General features: G+C 41.2%; 1 protein-coding gene across 7 annotated transcripts in view; it reads left to right on the top strand.

Annotated features, from left to right (window-relative positions):
• Positions 1 to 17,050, top strand: part of NCOR1 (nuclear receptor corepressor 1) — a 1,077,134-nt gene that overhangs the window by 440,174 nt on the left and 619,910 nt on the right. For all 7 annotated transcript variants that reach the window (XM_053706113.1, XM_053706112.1, XM_053706115.1 and 4 more), the window contains one exon: positions 3,149 to 3,282. In XM_053706113.1, coding sequence (XP_053562088.1) covers positions 3,149 to 3,282 — 134 coding nt within the window. The remainder of the gene's footprint in view (positions 1 to 3,148; positions 3,283 to 17,050) is intronic.

Genomic DNA, 17,050 nt, shown 5'->3' on the forward strand with positions numbered 1-17,050 from the left:
TGGATGACACTGATCCCTATTGTTGTCTTTCCTTCAGAGTTTTGTGAACTTTATCAGTTCTATATTTTTCTTTCCTCTCTGGAAGGGTTCTAGACGTGCTGTGAGATGTTCACAGGATTGTATATAGAGAATATGGGGATATTTCTCCCTGTCTCAAGTCCTTTTTAGGTTTTCCTGTCGCTATCTCTCTTGAAATGCACAGTGTCTTTATTAGAAGGGAACTTTCTACTTTTAATAAGAGAACTTAGATCTCTGCGGAGATAGTCTAGTTTTCTTTCTGACATAAGTAAGATGATGGAGGTTAAAATTGTTCATTTAGGGCAATGTATTGTCTTAATAGATTTGCTGTACTAGCCGCCAGGCATTGTGGCTGAAATCTATGGTCAGCTGAGAAACCTACCTGGGGTTTAGTGGTACAGCCTAGGCTTTATAGTTCTGCAGTTGCAGATTTAATTCTTTCTGTTTTCTTTAAGGATGAGACTTTGTTTGGGTCATGCCTTTTCGAGTCCAATATAAGTTTTCCTCCCAGGGGCAGATGTCTCTTTCTAGAGTATCTGCAATCCAAGTAGGATGAGAGGCATTCCTTGAACTGGATTCAGGGTCTTCATCTCTGGGAGTGACAGTTCCAGTCCCAGTTTGGGAACAAGATATAGGTATTTACCTCATATATTTCAGATTCTGTCCTTCAAAGTAGTATAATTTCTCCTTTGGTTCTAGTTGGCCTGTTCATAACGAACTTAGACCTGAGAAATTTATTGTTTCCTTAATCAGAATCTTCTCTAGTTTTCTTAGTTTGCTCCATCCCATTCAGACCTTTAGGTCTTGGGATATTGCAAGTGTGTTTTTCAGGACAATATATAGTCCAGGTATCATCCTGACTTTGAGCTAACTCGCTTTTAAGAGATCTTGTTCAATCTTCTTTTCCGGGGATGAGAAATGAATCTTGAATCTGGAGAAGAGTTCCCTTGTTCTATCCACAATGACTACCACCACAATACCCTGAATGCACCCAATTTAGTTTGTTTTCAGAAGTTATGCCGGGTCTGGTCTGGTCAGTACCTGGATGGGAGACCGCCTGGGAACACCAAGTGCGGTATGCTGGGACCTTATTTGATTCTTTATCTATGAGATGTCTTTCAGAGGTTAGAAAATAAAGGATTTATTCCTTTTCCCCACTCTGCAGTCTTCTGTCCGGCCAACAGTAAGCTCTAGTGGCCAGTGGATAGCTTAGCCATCTTGCAACCAGGAGGTTGGGAGTTTGGATTTAGCTACAGTTGATATTTCTTATTCTCTTTTCTGGGACCCTGTGTATGGAGGGAATTGGTCTGATGGTATTCCATGGACATCATTCCTTTTTCTAATTTCCATGACATGGAGAACTTTCGGATCTGTCTTAAAAGATAGATTTAGATCAGATGACAAGAGACTTTCTTCCATAGTATTTTTTCAGGAGTATCTATCTCCGGGCGAGTGCTTCTGGAGATATTCCTGGGTGATGTGACCACGGATGCCAACCTGCTGGGCTGGTAAGCTGTCTTGGTCTTGTTTAAGGATTATGGACTCAGAAGTGTCTGCTCTCCTCTTTTAAACATCTTGGAGTTGAGAGCAATTCGCAATGCTCTGATGACTTAACCTCAGTCGTCCCTAGCTTGGTTCCAGTCGGACAATATCACCTCAAGAGTTTATATCAACCATTAGGGAGGAACTAGGGGTTCCTTAGCCATGTAGGAGGTGACTTGGATTGTTCAGTGGGAGGAAGCTCATATTTGCTGTCGGTCATCCACTTTTCAGGGGTGGACAATTGGGAGTCGGACTTCTAAACAGACTGATAATTCATCCCGGGGAGTGAGCATTTCCATCCGTAAGTGTTCTCTAGGTAGACCCTCACATGGGGGTTTCAGGAGTTGGCTTCTGTGGGCGTTTCGACAGATTTCCAAGTTTTGAAGGTACGGTTTATGGTCATGTGATCCGCAGACCGTCCTGATAGATGTTCTGACGTTTTTCTTGGTTTTCAGTCTTGCATACCTTTTTCCCCTGTTTGTTCTCTTTCCACAAGTTATTACTCGTATTTTCAGGTGAGAGCAGCAGTGATTTTATTAGCCCCTGCATTGGCTAGCAGGATCTGGTATGCAGACCTAGTGGAAATGTCGTCTCTCCACCTTGGAAACTACTTCTGAGGAAGGCCTTCTGATTCTTGGTCTTTTCCTTCATCTAAATCTCTGAAGCTGACTGTTTGAAGATTGGTCGCTTAGTTTTGTCTAATCAGGGTTTTTTCTGAATTTCTTCCTAAGTGGTTTCGGATAGATATATTAATCAGAAAATTGTGGTTCCTTCTCTGTGTCCTTATCTATCTTCTCATATGGAACGTTTGTTGCACAATTTTGATGTTGTGCATGATTTTATTTTCTATCTACAGGCTACTAAGGATTGTCGCCAGTTTGCTGTTTGTTTCTCTGGGAAACATAAAGGTCAGAAAGCTTCAGCTACTTCTCTTTCTCTTTGATTGAGTAGTATAATGCGTTTGGTTTATGAGACTGCTGGACAGCAGCCTCCTGAGAGAATTTCAGTTCATTTCACTAGGGCTGTCCCTTCTTGGGCTTTCAAGAAGGAAGTTTCTGTAGAACAGATTTGCAAGGCTGCAACTTGGTCCTCTCTGCATACTTTTTCCAAATTTTGCAAATTTGATATTTTTGTCTTAGCTGAGGCTTCTTTTGGGAGAAAGGTTCTTTGTGCGGTGGTGCCTTCTGTTTAGGTTACCTGTCTTGTCCCTCCCTAATCATCTGTGTCCTCTAGCTTGAGTATTGGTTCCCACTAGTAATTGATGATTCTGTGGACTCACCATATCTTAGGAAAGAAAACATAATTTATGCTTACCTGATAAATGTTTTTCTTTCCGGATATGGTGAGTCCACGGGCCACCCTTTATTTTAGGACAGTTTTGAACTAAAACCTCAGGCACCTCTACACCTTTGTGTTATCTTCTTTTTCCATTTTCCCTTCGGCTGAATGATGTGGTGCTCTTTGCCTCCTGCTGCTGCCCAGGAGTGATATTCCCACTAGTAATTGATGATTCTGTGGACTCACCATATCCGGAAATAAATTTATCAGGTAAGCATATAATTATGTTTTTGATTTGTTTCTTCCTCAGCAACAGATTACACGCCCTTCTCAAGAAGAAAAGGACATTGAAAAAGTAGAGGAGGAAAAAACATCTGAGAAAAATGAGAAAAAAGAGGAAGAAAGAAAGGAAGAGGAGGAAAAAGAGGAGAAGGAAGAATTTAGGTGAGATCAGGTTGTTGCTGTTTAAAAGAACATGACCTATCAATGCATAACCTAGGTGGAATCAAGAGCTGTAATGACTTTAACTATGTGTTTAATGCCTTTGTATGTATTAACTTATGTTCAAGAAATATTGCAATAATAATATACTTTAGCACATAGCATTTTATTTTTGCAATTTTTTGTCTTTTTAATGTCTTCTTGTATTCAGGCTTTCAGATATTTTGAGCTTTTGATCTGTTTTCATTTGTTTGGTAAAAGTTTATGATACTCCTTTTATTAGATTATTAAATTACCTTTGCTGGTACTTTTGCTATAATGAATTAGAGCATGCAGTTTTCTTTCACAAGTTGGTGAGAGCCCACAAGCCATCGCATGTGAAATTATAGTCTAGTCCACTAGGAGGAGGCAAAACATCCAAAATAAGTTTTTTTTAAATCCCTCCCACAATCCCTCATTTATTGTTTTACCAACAGCAAGGAATCATTGTGAAACTTGAGGTGCTGATCTTCAAGTAATTTGAGTCCTCTTATTGATCTTAAATCCATTTTCTCCTCAGAGAACCTACAAACAAGGACAAGCTTTAGACAGGAGTTCAGCCAGGCAGTGATTATCTCCCAGTGTGGAGATGCAACCAAACTCCTAGGTGAACTGTGGGCTTACCCACCAATCCTTGTGTGCTGCTCCTTGATATAACTTTATAGATCCTTGGCATTTTTCTTACACTGCCTCTGATGGGGCCTGTCTACTGGAGTAGACAGGTGAGCATGGTAGATGAAGGTGCTGCCAGGTAAGTACCATGCACCTTCATAGCTCAAAGGTTATTAGCATGGTGATGTACACATGTTTTACATAAAATGGGAAAGGAAAAATATCAATTACTGGCACTACGTGAAATACAAGATGTGGTAGGAAAAGGGACACTTAAAAGTTACCGGAGCTGCCCCTGTATTATATACAGTCTGATATAACAGGAGAGAGAGAAGAAAAGGGGATGTTAGAACTTAAACCTACCTATGGCATGTGTTCATAAAACTAAATTTTATTGTTTATAAGTTAAAAACAGAGATACCTCTGTGCTCCACACTAAGTACCCATCCCCACATAAAAGCCGTGTGTCACTCCCCTGTTTCCTGGCCGATAACAGGAAGCGTCGACTTCAGGTGACAGGAGTTACAATCACGGTGAAATTAACAACCAAAGTGAACAAACGCGTTTCAGCCATATACCGGCCTTTCTCAATGTTGACTGTTGTGTTATAAGTAAAAATGAACCATGGTTGTTAATTTCACCGTGATTGTCACTCCTGTCACCTGAAGTCGACGCTTACCGTTATCTGCCAGGAAACAGGGGAGTGACACACGACTTTTATGTGGGGATGGGTACTTTGTGTGGAGCACAGAGGTCTCTCTGTTTTTAACTTAAACAATCAAATTTAGTTTTATGTACACAGCCCATAGGTAGGTTTGAGTGCTAACAGACCCTTTTCTTCACTCTCTCTCCTGTTATATCAGACTGTTTACATAAAATGGGGTCATAACAACATACACCATTTATTGAACACTACATACAGTTTTAAGTGCTTTTATAAAAATATGAAAAATTGAGGTACGGTTTCTTTAAAATACGCTGCTGTAGGCTTTAGAGCATACCAAGAGCTCCTGTTAGTCATCTTCAGCATGTTTTCCAGCAATAAAAAGTAAAAAAACCCGGACCCTCCTGCCGATAAAATAGCAGAAGTGTTTTTTTATTTCAGGTTGGAGCACATAAATGCTTTTCTCTTGTAAGGTGTATCCAGTCCACGGATCATCCATTACTTGTGGGATATTCTCCTTCCCAACAGGAAGTTGCAAGAGGATCACCCACAGCAGAGCTGCTATATAGCTCCTCCCCTAACTGCCATACCCAGTCATTCTCTTGCAACTCTCAACAAGCATGGAGGTAGTAAGAGGAAAGTGGTGAAATGTAGCTGTTATCTTGCTTCAATCAAAAGTTTGTTAAATGGTACCGGAGTTGTACTATTTTGTGCCAGGCAGAAAAATAGAAGAATCTGCCTGTGATTTCTATGATCTTAGCAGGTTGTAACTAAGATCCATTGCTGTTCTCACACATGACTGAAGAGAGAGGTAACTTCAGCGGGGGAATGGCGTACAGGTTATCCTGCTATGAGGTATGTGCAGTTAAGATTTTTTCTAGAAGATGTGAATGCTAGAAAATGCTGCTGATACCAAATTTGTGTAAGGTAAGCCTGAATACAGTGATTTAATAGCGACTGGTATCATGCTTACTTTCTGAGGTAATACTCTTTTATATTTACAATATAAAACGTTTGCTGGCATGTTTAAACGTTTTTATATATACTTTGGTGATAAAACTTTATTGGGGCCTAGTTTTTTCCACATGGCTGGCTTAAATTTGCCTAGAAACAGTTTCCTGAGGCTTTCCACTGTTTTACTATGAGTGGGAGGGGCCTAATTTAGCGCTTTTTTTGCGCAGTAACTTTTACAGACTGAGACATCCAGCTTCCTCCAGGAGTCCCCTGAATGCTATAGGACATCTCTAAAGGGCTCTTAGGCTTTCCAAAGTCGTTTGTTGGGGAAGGTAGACCCACAGCAAGGCTGTGGCAGTTGGTGTGACTGTTAAAAAACGTTTATCGTTTTTTTGATCCGTTTTTTGAACTACGGGGTTAATCATCCATTTGCAAGTGGGTGCAATGCTCTGTTAGCTTATTATACACACTGTAAAAATTTCGTTTGATATACTGCCTTTTTTCACTGTTTTTCAAATTCTGACAAAATTTGTTTCTCTTAAAGGCACAGTGCCGTTTTTTATATTTGCTTGTTAACTTGATTTAAAGTGTTTTCCAAGCTTGCTAGTCTCATTGCTAGTCTGTACAAACATGTCTGACATAGAGGAAACTCCTTGTTCATTATGTTTAAAAGCCATGGTGGAACCCCCTCTTAGAATGTGTACCAAATGTACTGATTTCACTTTAAGCAATAAAGATCATATTCTGTCTTTAAAAAATTTATCACCAGAGGAATCTGACGAGGGGGAAGTTATGCCGACTAACTCTCCCCCACGTGTCAGATCCTTTGACTCCCGCTCAAGGGACTCACGCTCAAATGGCGCCAAGTACATCTAGGGCGCCCATAGCGTTTACTTTACAAGACATGGCGGCAGTCATGGATAATACACTGTCAGCGGTATTAGCCAGACTACCTGAATTTAGAGGAAAGCGAGATAGCTCTGGAGTTAGACGAAATACAGAGCATACTGACGCTTTAAGAACTATGTCTGATACTGCCTCACAATATGCGGAAGAAGGATAGCTTCTTTCTGTGGGTGATATTTCTGACTCAGGGAAGATGATGCAACCTGATTCTGATATTTCTACATTTAAATTTAAGCTTGAACACCTCCGCGTGTTACTCAGGGAGGTTTTAGCTGCTCTGAATGACTGTGATACAATTGCAGTGCCAGAGAAATTGTGTAGACTGGATAAATACTATGCAGTGCCGGTGTGCACTGATGTTTTTTCCAATACCTAAAAGTTTTACAGAAATTATTACTAAGGAATGGGATAGACCAGGTGTGCCGTTCTCTCCCCCTCCTATTTTTAGAAAAATGTTTCCAATAGACGCCACCACACGGGACTTATGGCAGACAGTTCCTATGGTGGAGGGAGCAGTTTCTACTCTAGCAAAGCGTACTACTATCCCTGTCGAGGACAGTTGTGCTTTCTTAGATCCAATGGATAAAAAGTTAGAGGGTTACCTTAAGAAAATGTTTATTCAACAAGGTTTTATCCTACAGCCCCTTGCATGCATTGCTCCTGTCACTGCTGCTGCGGCGTTCTGGTTTGAGTCTCTGGAAGAGGCTTTACAGGTAGCGACTCCATTGGATGACATACTTGACAAGCTTAGAGCACTTAAGCTAGCCAATTCTTTTGTTTCTGATGCCATTGTTCATTTGACTAAACTAACGGCTAAGAATTCTGGTTTTGCTATCCAGGCGCGCAGAGCGCTATGGCTTAAATCATGGTCAGCTGACGTTACTTCAAAGTCTAAGCTGCTTAACATTCCCTTCAAGGGGCAGACCCTATTCGGGCCGGGTTTGAAGGAGATTATTGCTGATATCACTGGAGGAAAAGGTCATGCCCTTCCTCAGGATAGGTCCAAATCAAGGGCCAAACAGTCTAATTTTCGTGCCTTTCGAAACTTCAAGGCAAGTGCGGCATCAACTTCCTCTAATGCAAAACAAGAGGGAACTTTTGCTCAGTCCAAGACGGTCTGGAGACCTAACCAGGCCTGGAACAAAGGTAAGCAAGCCAAAAAGCCTGCTGCTGCCTCTAAGACAGCATAAAGGAACGGCCCCCTATCCGGTAACGGATCTAGTAGGGGGCAGACTTTCGCTCTTCGCCCAGGCGTGGGCAAGAGATGTCCAGGATCCCTGGGCGTTGGAAATTATATCCCAGGGATATCTTCTGGACTTCAAGGCTTCCCCCCAAAAGGGAGATTTCACCTTTCACAATTATCTGCAAGCCAGATAAAGAGAGAGGCATTCTTACACTTCGTACAAGACCTCCTAGTTATGGGAGTGATCCATCCAGTTCCAAAGGAGGAACAGGGACAGGGATTTTACTCAAACCATGATTGTGGTTCCAAAAAAAGAGGGAACCTTCAGACCAATTTTGGATCTAAAGATCTTAAACAAATTCCTCAGAGTTCCATCATTCAAGATGGAGACTATTCGTACCATCCTACCTATGATCCAGGAGGGTCAATACATGACTACAGTGGATTTAAAGGATGCTTATCTTCACATTCCGATACACAAAGATCATCATCGGTTTCTCAGGTTTGCCTTCCTAGACAGGCATTACCAGTTTGTAGCTCTTCCCTTTGGGTTAGCTACAGCCCCAAGAATTTTTACGAAGGTTCTGGGGTCGCTTCTGGCGGTCCTAAGGCCGCGGGGCATGGCAGTGGCCCCTTATTTAGACGACATCCTGATAAAGGCGTCAAACTTCCAAATTGCCAAGTCTCATACGGACATAGTGTTGGCATTTCTGAGGTCGCATGGGTGGAAGGTGAACGAGGAAAAGAGATCTCTATCCCCCCTCAGAAGAGTTTCCTTCCTAGGGACTCTGAAAGATTCTGTAGAAATGAAAATTTACCTGACGGAGTCCAGGTTATCAAAACTTCTAAATTCCTGGCGTGTTCTTTATTCCATTCCTCGCCCTTCGGTGGCTCAGTGCATGGAAGTAATCGGCTTAATGTTAGCGGCAATGGACATAGTGCCGTTTGCACGCCTACATCTCAGACCGCTGCAACTATGCATGCTCAGTCAGTGGAATGGGGATTACACAGATTTGTCCCCTCTACTAAATCTGGATCAAGAGACCAGGGATTCTCTTCTCTGGTGGCTATCTCGGGTCCATCTGTCCAAAGGTATGACCTTTCGCAGGCCAGATTGGACAATTCTAACGACAGCTGCCAGCCTTCTAGGTTGGGGTGCAGTCTGGAACTCCCTGAAGGCTCAGGGATCGTGGACTCAGGAGGAGACACTCCTTCCAATAAACATTCTGGAACTAAGAGCGATATTCAATGCTCTTCAGGCTTGGCCTCAGCTAGCGACACTGAGGTTCATCAGATTTCAGTCGGACAACATCACGACTGTGGCTTACATCAACCATCAAGGGGGAACAAGGAGTTAACTAGCGATGTTAGAAGTCTCAAAGATAATTCGCTGGGCAGAGATTCACTCTTGCCACCTATCAGCTATCCATATCCCAGGTGTAGAGAACTGGGAGGCGGATTTTCTAAGTCGACAGACTTTTCATCCGGGGAGTGGGAACTCCATCCGGAGGTGTTTGCACAATTGGTTTGCCAAGCTTCCTTGTTACGGATCCAGGTCCAGGGACCCCAAGGCAACGCTGATAGATGCTCTAGCAGCGCCTTGGTCCTTCAACCTGGCTTATGTGTTTCCACCATTTCCTCTGCTCCCTCGTCTGATTGCCAAGATCAAGCAGGAGAGAGCATCAGTGATCTTGATAGCGCCTGCGGGGCCACGCAGGACTTGGTATGCAGATCTGGTGGACATGTCATCCTTTCCACCATGGACTCTGCCGCTGAGACAGGACCTTCTACTTCAAGGTCCTTTCAACCATCCAAATCGAATTTCTCTGAGGCTGACTGCCTGGAGATTGAACGCTTGATTTTATCAAAGCGTGGTTTCTCCGAGTCAGTCATTGATACCTTAATTCAGGCACGAAAGCCTGTCACCAGGAAAATCTATCATAAGATATGGCGTAAATATCTTTATTGGTGTGAATCCAAGGGCTACTCATGGAGTAAGGTCAGGATTCCCAAGATATTATCTTTTCTCCAAGAAGGATTGGAGAAAGGATTGTCAGCTAGTTCCTTAAAGGGACAGATTTCTGCACTATCTATTCTTTTGCACAAGCGTCTGGCGGATGTCCCAGACGTTCAGGCATTTTGTCAGGCTTTAGTTAGAATCAAGCCTGTGTTTAAACCTGTTGCTCCACCTTGGAGCTTAAATTTGGTTCTTAAAGTTCTTCAGGGCGTTGCGTTTGAACCTCTTCATTCCATAGATATCAAACTTTTATCTTGGAAAGTTCTTTTTTTTTGGTAGCTATTTCCTCGGCTCGTAGAGTTTCCGAGTTATCTGCCTTACAATGTGATTCTCCTTATCTGATCTTCCATGCAGATAAGGTAGTTCTGCGTACCAAACCTGGGTTTTTACCTAAGGTGGTATCTAATAAGAATATCAATCATGAGATTGTTGTTCCGTCTTTGTGTCCTAATCCTTCTTCAAAGAAGACACGTCTATTACACAATCTGGACGTGGTTCGTGCTTTAAAGTTTTACTTACAAGCTACTAAAGATTTTCGTCAAACATCTGCTTTGTTTGTTGTCTACTCTGGACAGAGGAGAGGTCAAAAGGCTTCGGCAACCTCTTTCTTTTTGGCTAAAAAGCATAATCCGCTTAGCCTATGAGACTGCTGGCCAGCAGCCTCCAGAAAGGATTACAGCTCATTCTACTAGAGCTGTGGCTTCCACTTGGGCCTTTAAAAATGAGGCTTCTGTTGAACAGATTTGCAAGGCGGCGACTTGGTCTTCGCTTCATACTTTTTAAAAATTCTATAAATTTGATACTTTTGCTTCTTCGGAGGCTATTTTTGGGAGAAAGGTTTTACAGGCAGTGGTACCTTCCGTTTAAGTACCTGCCTTGTCCCTCCCTTCATCCGTGTACTTAAGCTTTGGTATTGGTATCCCACAAGTAATGGATGATCCGTGGACTGGATACACCTTACAAGAGAAAACATTATTTATGCTTACCTGATAAATTTATTTCTCTTGTGGTGTATCCAGTCCACGGCCCGCCCTGTCATTTTAAGGCAGGTATTTTTTAATTTTAAACTACAGTCACCACTGCACCCTATGGTTTCTCCTTTCTCTGCTTGTTTTCGGTCGAGTGACTGGATATGGCAGTTAGGGGAGGAGCTATATAGCAGCTCTGCTGTGGGTGATCCTCTTGCAACTTCCTGTTGGGAAGGAGAATATCCCACAAGTAATGGATGATCCGTGGACTGGATACACCACAAGAGAAATAAATTTATCAGGTTAGCATAAATAATGTTTTTTATGGGAAGTTTTATTAGCCTTGGAGGTTGAGGATCCTCCAGCTATAAATAACCAATACTCTCAAAAGATTGATAAGTTCTTTAAGGCAGCTTCGAAAAGACATCTATCTTTAATTTTTCAAATCACTAAGTAATGGGACAAAACAGACATTCCTTTTGTTTCATCCACCAAATTCAAGAACATGTTCCCTTTTCCCTCTGAAACAGTCTTCAATACCTCCAATTTGTATTAAAGGTTGATGGTTCTATCTCCACTTGGTGAACTTCTATTCCATTAGCGCACAGTACCTCTTTCAAGAATCCAATAGACATACAGATTGAAAGCCTTCACAGATTCTTCCAGCTGGCAGGCCATATATTTAGCTCCAAATCAAACCAAACACACTCCATGCGGTACATTCAGCATCCCAGGAGATATATAAACTCAGAGTGACAATATAGGAAGAATAGAAAAGCTTTAATTTAAAAGTAATTAAAAACAATTCAGTAAAAACGTCAAAGCGTTTCTCAGATTTACCGTTACATCAGGTTAGCTGTTAAACATGTCACTATCTGAGATTTAAATACCCCTCGGTTGGCGTTCTAGTCACTCTACAGCGCATGTAAAAATCAATGACCAATTATGTAATCTCTCAGGCTTTTACCAAAAATAACACTCCACAGTGCAAAAAATGGCCCCAATGTGCCACTATTGTTTATTTGTAAGTGGCTATAAAAATTGAGTATATATACAGAAATAAGATAATTAAGAGCAGTTGAACAAAAGAGAAACAACATCAATGGCGAACAGTGCTGCGGATTACCATCATGTTATCAGAGATTAACTAGGCTGCTGCGCATGCGTGATTGATCCCATAGGTAGGTATCGATATTAATGAAGTCTTCGATACAGCGTGATCAACTTATCTTGAATGCGCAGATGCCTAATAATATGTCTTAAACCCTCTCGTGTCTAGAAGAAATAAGGGGAGGAATACAGACATGAATGCAAAAAATGTCAATAGTCAAATAAGAAATGCGTCTAAGACATCCCAAATATTCAATCCCATATAACATGTCATAGCGGACAATTACAACAAAATAACAAATTAAATAAAAAGTATAAAAATGCAGAATGGATACATAAAAAAGCAACAAGTACAATTAAAAACAAAAATTTATCAATTATGCTGCGAGAATGGTGCAATGATGTACAAAATTGCCAAGTGTGTAGATGTGTTTCCATAGGAACCTAAAAGAAATATTGATAATAATATAGTGTAGAACTACCCCATGTCTATATAGGTCCATTTGATGTCCTTAAAAAATTTATACCATCTACGCTAGTGGAAAGTATAACCCCACTACACAATGACAGGCATAGATAACTAATATTCATGATGAATGTTAAACGCACATACATATATGTATGTATTTATGAATAATGAATATACTAAAAACATATAAACCTAATAAATATTATTCAGACAAAATGATTATTAATTGTTAAAGGCGGCCATGTCATCATTTTTTATTTAAACCAAAAGGAGTTAAGTACGTAGCTTCCAAATCCAAAAAGTTTAGCTTTGTCTTAAACGAGTGAACCTATTTGCTCCCCAAGATTTGGGTATATATTCAGTTAGGGTCATTCTTATTGAAGTTTGTTTCCTTCATGTAGAGTTTAGCTTTGTCTTAACCGAGTGAACCTATTTGCTCCCCAAGATTTGGGTATATATTCAGTTAGGGTCATTCTTATTGAAGTTTGTTTCCTTCATGTAGACATTGTACACATGTCTTGGAACGCTATGTTTAATCTATTCTCAATATTCCTACGATACTGCCCCACCTCTTCTTTATGGGTCTACAGGTGCGTCCAACATACTGTTGGCCACAAATGCAGTCAAGCAAATAAATCACAAATTGTGTGTCACAAGTTATACGGAAATTAATTTTAAAACATTCACCCATATTGTGGGATCTCAGTTCGTCTACTCCACCTACCACACAGGGGCATTGACAGCATAACTTTTTGCCACACTTGTAAAAACCCTTTATACCCAGATTCATAATGAAAATGCTGTCTGTCTTGATAGAGTTAAAACCTGAAAGATTACGACTACTATTATTTGATTTTCTGGTCAACACTTTGCTGGATGCTAGTTTATTTTTAAGTGTTGGCGCTCTAGTAAAAGTACAGATAGGGTTTTTTTCCAAAAACATTTTGAACACAGGATCATAAGTCAAAATGGGGCCAATGTTTTTTGATTGTCACATATAACATTATGATTACTGTTGAATTTAGTGATAAATCAAGGAGTGTATTTTTCATTTGTTGATTCTAAACTATTGTTATCTTTATATTTGTTTTTGTTGTAGGAAAGTAATTCACTCCTTTCAATATTTTTTCCTCTATAGAAACCTTGATTGATTAAATCAATAGGATCATTTTTCTCAAGGAATCTCTATTTGAGGATGCATGCTTGTTCCTCAAAAACCTTTTTTCTCTTGTAAGGTCTATCCAGTCCACGGATCATCCATTACTTGTGGGATATTCTCCTTCCCAACAGGAAGCTGCAAGAGGATCACCCACAGCAGAGCTGTCTATATAGCTCCTCCCCTAACTGCCACTACCAGTCATTCTCTTGCAGCTCTCAACAAGATAGGAAGTAGCTAGAGAGATGTGGTGAATTTATGTAGTTTATCTTCAATCAAAAGTTTGTTATTTTCAAATGGTACCGGAGTTGTACTGTTTTAGCCTCAGGCAGAAAGTTGAAGAAGAGTTTGCCTGTGGTTTTTGATGATCTTAGCAGGTTGTAACTAAGATCCATTGCTGTTCTCATACATAACTGAAGAGATGAGGTAACTTCAGCTGGGGGAATGGCGTGCAGGGTCTCCTGCTATGAGGTATGTGCAGTTTAAATTTTTCTAGAGAAATGAATATGCTAGAAAATAACTAAGCCTGATTACAGTGATTTAATAACGACTAATATCATGCTTGCTGTAAAAGGTAATATTCTTATTACTTTCTCACATTACTGAAAATAAGATAACGTTTGCTGGAAGTGTTTAAACGTTTTTTTCTACATATTGGTGATAAAACTTTATTGGGGCCCAGTTTTTTCCACATGGCTGGCTAGATTTTGCCTAGGGTTAGTTTTGTTAGGCCCTCTCACTGTGAATACAGGTTGGGAGGGGCCTATTTTCGCTCCTAAATGCGCATTAGATTTTGCAATTTGAGACATCCAGTTTCCCTGAAGGAGTTCCCTGAACACTTAGGACCTCTACAAAGGGTTTTTGTGCCTTCAAAAGTCATTGTATGGGCAGGTAGGGCCACAGCAGAGCTGTGGCAGTTTGTTGTGACTGTTAAAAAACGTTTATCGTTTTTTTGATCCGGTTTTAAAACTAAGGGGTTAATCATCCATTTGCAAGTGGGTGCAATGCTTTTTGCTTGTTTACATTTATCAAAGTGTTTTCCAAGCTTGCTGGTCTCATTGCTAGTCTGTTTAAACATGTCTGACATAGAGGAAACTCCTTGTTCATTATGTTTAGAAGCCATTGTGGAACCCCCTCTTAGAAAGTGTACCAAATGTACTGATTTTACTTTGTTATAAAGATCATATTCTGTCTTTAAAAGATTTATCTCAAAAGAAGTAATTTTCCAGCCTCCAGTTAAATTTAAAAGACCTTTATTAGTTTCTTACAGGGTCCATCATATCAACCAACAACGTTTCAAACCTTTTGAAAACGTTTGAAACGTTGTTGGTTGATATGATGGACCCTGTAAGAAACTAATAAAGGTCTTTTAAATTTAACTGGAGGCTGGAAAATTACTTCTTTTTAAATACATATTGGGGTTTGGCTAACCCTTTCCTGTGCCCCAGAAAGGAATAAAGAGGTGCTGTCTTTCATCATTTGCATTTAAAAGATTTATCACCAGAGGAAACTGACAAGGGGGAAGTTATGCCGACTAACTCGCCCAACGTGTCAGAACCTTTGACTCCCGCTCAAGTGGTGCCAAGTACATCTAGCGCGCCCATGGCGTTTACTTTACAAGACATGGCGGCAGTTATGGATCATACCCTTACAGCGGTATTGTCCAAACTACCAGGGTTACAAGGAAAGCGAGACAGCTCTGGGACTAGAAAAAATACAGAGCTCTCTGATGCTTTAGTAGCTATGTCTGATATCTCCTCACAATATGCAGAAGCTGAGGCAGGAGAGCTTCTTTCTGTGGGTGATTTTTCTGATTCAGGGAAGATGCTTCAACCTGATTCTGATGTGTCTACATTTAAATTTAAGCTTGAACACCTCTGCGTGTTGCTCAGGGAGGTTTTAGCTACTCTGGATGACTGTGACACCATTATAGTGCCAGAGAAATTGTGTAGATTGGATAAATACTATGCAGTGCCTGTTTACACTGATGTTTTTCCAATACCTAAAAGGTTTTCAGAAATTATTACTAAGGAATCGGATAGACCAGGTGTACCGTTCTGTCCCCCTCCTATTTTTAAGAAAATGTTTCCAATAGATGCCGCTACACGGGACTTATGGCAAACAGTCCCTAAGGTGGAGGGAGCAGTTTCTACCCTAGCTAAGCGTACAACTATTCCCGTCGAGGACAGTTGTGCTTTCCTAGATTCAATGGATAAAAAGTTAGAGGGTTACCTTAAGAAAATGTTTATTCAACAAGGTTTTATCCTACAGCCCCTTGCATGCATTGCTCCTGTCACTGCTGCTGCGGCTTAAGCTAGCCAATTCATTTGTTTCTGACGCCGTTGTTCATTTAACCAAACTAACGGCTATGAACTCAGGTTTTGCTATACAGGCGCGTAGGGCGCTATGGCTTAAATCCTGGTCAGCTGACGTTACTTCAAAGACTAAGCTTCTCAACATTCCCTTCAAGGGGCAGACCCTATTCGGGCCTGGACTGAAGGAGATCATTTCTGATATTACTGGAGGAAAAGGTCATGCCCTTCCTCAGGATAGGTCTAATAAATTAAGGACCAAACAAACAAATTTTCGTGCCTTTTGAAACTTTAAGATGAGCGAGGCATCAACTCCCTCTAATGCAAAACAAGAGGGAAATTTTGCCCAGTCTAAGCCGGTCTGGAGACCTAACCAGGCCTGGAACAAAGGTAAGCAGGCCAAGAAGCCTGCTGCTTTCCTCTAAGACAGCATGAAAGATCAGCCCCCGATCCGGTAACGGATCTAGTAGGGGGCAGACTTTCTCTCTTCGCCCAGGCTTGGGCAAGAGATGTCCAGGATCCCTGGGCGTTGGAAATTGTGTCCCATGGATATCTTCTGGACTTCAAAGCTTCTTCCCCAAAAGGAAGATTTCACCTCTCACAATTATCTGCAGACCAGATAAAGAGAGAGGCATTCTTACATTGTGTTCAAGACCTCCTAGTTATGGGAGTGATCCACCCAGTTCCAAAGGAGGAACAGGGGCAAGGCTCTTGTGGTTCCCAAGAAAGAGGGAACCTTCAGACCAATCTTAGATCTCAAGATCCTAAACAAATTTCTCAGGGTCCCATCTTTCGAATTTCCAAATTGCCAAGTCCCATACGGACATTGTTCTGGCATTCCTGAGGTCTCATGGGTGGAAAGTGAACGAAAAGAAGAGTTTTCTATCCCCTCTCACAAGAGTTTCCTTCCTGGGAACTCTGATAGATTCTGTAGAAATGAGGATTTACCTGACAGAGGACAGGTTGTCAAAACTTCTAAATTCCTGCCGTGTTCTTTATTATACTTCTCGCCCTTCGGTGGCTCAGTGTATGGAAGTAATCGGCTTAATGGTAGCGGCAATGGACATAGTTTCGTTTGCCCGCCTACATCTCAGACCGCTGCAACTCTGCATGCTCAGTCAGTGGAATGGGGATTACACAGATTTGTCCCCTCTACTAAATCTGGATCAAGAGACCAGGGATTCTCTTCTCTGGTGGCTATCTCGGGTCCATCTGTCCAAAGGTATGACCTTCCGCAGGCCAGATTGGACAATAGTAACAACAGATGCCAGCCTTCTGGAACTCTCTGAAGGCTCAGGGGTCGTGGACTCAGGAGGAGGCACTCCTTCCAATAAACATTCTGGAACTAAGAGCGATATTCAATGCTCTTCAGGCTTGGCCT

This window comes from Bombina bombina, chromosome 3, assembly GCF_027579735.1.
Source record: "Bombina bombina isolate aBomBom1 chromosome 3, aBomBom1.pri, whole genome shotgun sequence".
NCBI classification, from domain to species: Eukaryota; Metazoa; Chordata; class Amphibia; order Anura; family Bombinatoridae; genus Bombina; species Bombina bombina.